This window comes from Nicotiana attenuata, unplaced genomic scaffold (assembly GCF_001879085.1).
Source record: "Nicotiana attenuata strain UT unplaced genomic scaffold, NIATTr2, whole genome shotgun sequence".
Lineage (NCBI taxonomy): Eukaryota > Viridiplantae > Streptophyta > Magnoliopsida > Solanales > Solanaceae > Nicotiana > Nicotiana attenuata.
In genome coordinates, this window is record NW_017674209.1 from 99907 (window position 1) to 102213 (window position 2307).

The 2307-nt window shown below is 31.7% G+C and overlaps 1 protein-coding gene across 1 annotated transcript; it reads left to right on the top strand.

Annotated features, from left to right (window-relative positions):
* Positions 1-530: 530 nt before the first annotated feature.
* On the top strand, positions 531-2031 carry LOC109218201. The gene is made up of 3 exons (XM_019382548.1): positions 531-680; positions 1572-1842; positions 1931-2031. The coding sequence occupies exons 1-3, from the start codon at positions 531-533 to the stop codon at positions 2029-2031; spliced, it is 522 nt and encodes a 173-aa protein (XP_019238093.1).
* Positions 2032-2307: the final 276 nt, after the last annotated feature.

A 2307-nucleotide genomic window follows, 5' to 3' on the forward strand; every position in this document is an offset into this window, starting at 1 on the left:
CATTAGGTATTTTCGATAGAAGTTATTTATTCACATTTTTTTTTGCAAAATTCTTCTAAAACCGCTGCTCAACATTATCTTCGAATCTATTAATTTAAATTTTTTTAAAATCATTAAATGAACGTGGGTAAAAGAAACAAACCGTGTAAACTTAAATTTTTTTGCAAAATTATTCCATAACCGCTGCTCAAGATTCCCTTTGAATTTATTAATTTGAATTTTTATAAAAGCATTAATTGAACGTGGGTAAAAGAAACAAACCGTTCAAACTTCCCTTAATATATCTAAATTATATTTATTTTAATTTTAAAACAAATTGTACCTTCAATTAACCCTAAATTCTCTCTGCAAACTCACGTATTGTCTCTGCAAAGTCACGTTATGCTGAACTGTCTAACCCACGATTTACTTTACTGGGTAGCAACTGCTCAAACCTCAAAATATATATTTCTTCCACACCTACAACTGCTTCAATTCTAATGTTCGTTCTTCTACCAAGATTTAAACAAAACTTACGAATTAGCCAAAACATGGCCGCTAACAATGATTTCATCAAGGATATAACTATTTCAAAGATGCAATGGAAGTTGAAAGTTCGCGTTGTCCGTATGTGGGAAAAACCGGATCGTTTTAATCCTGGCTCTATATTCTCCATTGAATTGGTTCTACAAGATGAAAAGGTATTTTCATTATGGTATTGCCTTGCTAATTCCTCTGTGCTGTTCGAAAATTAAATGTCAATATCCATAGATTTGTTTTGCTCTTCCAGATTGTTATCCTTTGTGCTCTTCGAAATTTAGATGTCAAAATCTATAGATTTGTTTTGCTCTTCCATACTGTTATTCTGTGTATTTTGTTTAGTTCTAACTGTGAAACAATTATGATTTAGCATGTTGTAAAAGAAGGTATGATTTAGCATGTTGTCGATGCTGTTCACTTTATATAATAAAAGGTATTTTTATTATGTTATTGCCTTGCTAATTCCTTTGTGCTCTTCGAAAATTAAATGTCAATATCCATAGATTTGTTTTGCTCTTCCAGATTGTTATCCTTTGTACTCTTCGAAATTTAAATGTCAATATCTATAGATTTCTTTGTGCGCATGAAGCAAGATTCTGCTCTATTCTGCACGAAATAGAGGCCACGAAGCTTCTGTAAAATCTAAGTTTCATCGACTTGCTCTTGCTTTCTCAAGTGGCAAGGTCCAGAAATTTGCCTCGCCTTTTCTCTTGGAATCAATACCAAACTCCATCAAATTCACTTTCAGAAACTGATAGGGAAGTCGCTGTAAAAATCTCCTATCATATAAGATAGGCCATATTTTATCATACAGACATATCGAACCAGACAATATTGACAATGAAGAAGCTCTTAAGAAAATCAGCACCAGAGACCACTGAATTCTCTTTCTTTTTTTCCTTGAAGCATCAGCTATCCGAAACCCAAACTTAGATAAACAGAAACCATCACATGAAAAAGGCTTTCATTGGTACAATTCCATGGAAACTCAACTAGGTATTTTAAATATATAATAAACTTACCATCTTTTATGTATTGTAATTTCTTTGTAGGGTGATCGTATACATGCTTCTATTGGGAAGTCTGTTTTGCATATTTTCAACAAAAAAATTAATGAGCTTGGATTATATCTTATGGCGAACTTTATCGTCTGCCAAAACAAGGAGAGGTTCAACACCACAAAACATAGATTGATGCTGACGTTTACTCAACGTACAACAGTGGCTGAAACAATTGATCCACTTTTTCCGATGAATATCTTTGATCTGCGACCATATCATCAATTGATAAATAAAGTTGATGTCAACGAGAGTGAATTATTTGGTAATATTTGTGTTTATTTTAATTTATTTTTACATATTTTTTTTAATAGATTGATGGTACTTATTTTAACATCTTCATATTTCTTTAGATGTTATCGGAGAGATTGTCAATTTTAGTGAGGTCCAATCGCAAAAACAAGGTGAAATTACTAGGAAGTATATGGATATCGAACTAGAAGATGATGAGTAAGAATAAACAGACAACCATCGGTTAATGATATATTTCATAAATACATATATTAAATATTATACACTATTTCTATTTGACAGGAGGAACAAGTTATCTGCTACATTCTGGGGTGAATTTGTTGATCAAGTTATACCTCACCTTTTAAGTTCTAACAACCAGCCTATTATTGTTGTTATGCAGCTCATAAAAGCCCATAAATTTCAAGGTAACATGCAACTATTAAATTTCACATTACTTTTTGAAAGTTATTCATCACATGTTACACATAATTCTTTT

Coding starts and splice junctions, on each gene's coding strand:
- LOC109218201 (XM_019382548.1), top strand. CDS start 531: ATGGCCGCTAACAATGATTTCATCAAGGATATAACTATTTCAAAGATG. Junction 681..1,571: donor TGGTTCTACAAGATGAAAAG/GTATTTTCATTA, acceptor ATTTCTTTGTAG/GGTGATCGTATACATGCTTC. Junction 1,843..1,930: donor CAACGAGAGTGAATTATTTG/GTAATATTTGTG, acceptor ATATTTCTTTAG/ATGTTATCGGAGAGATTGTC.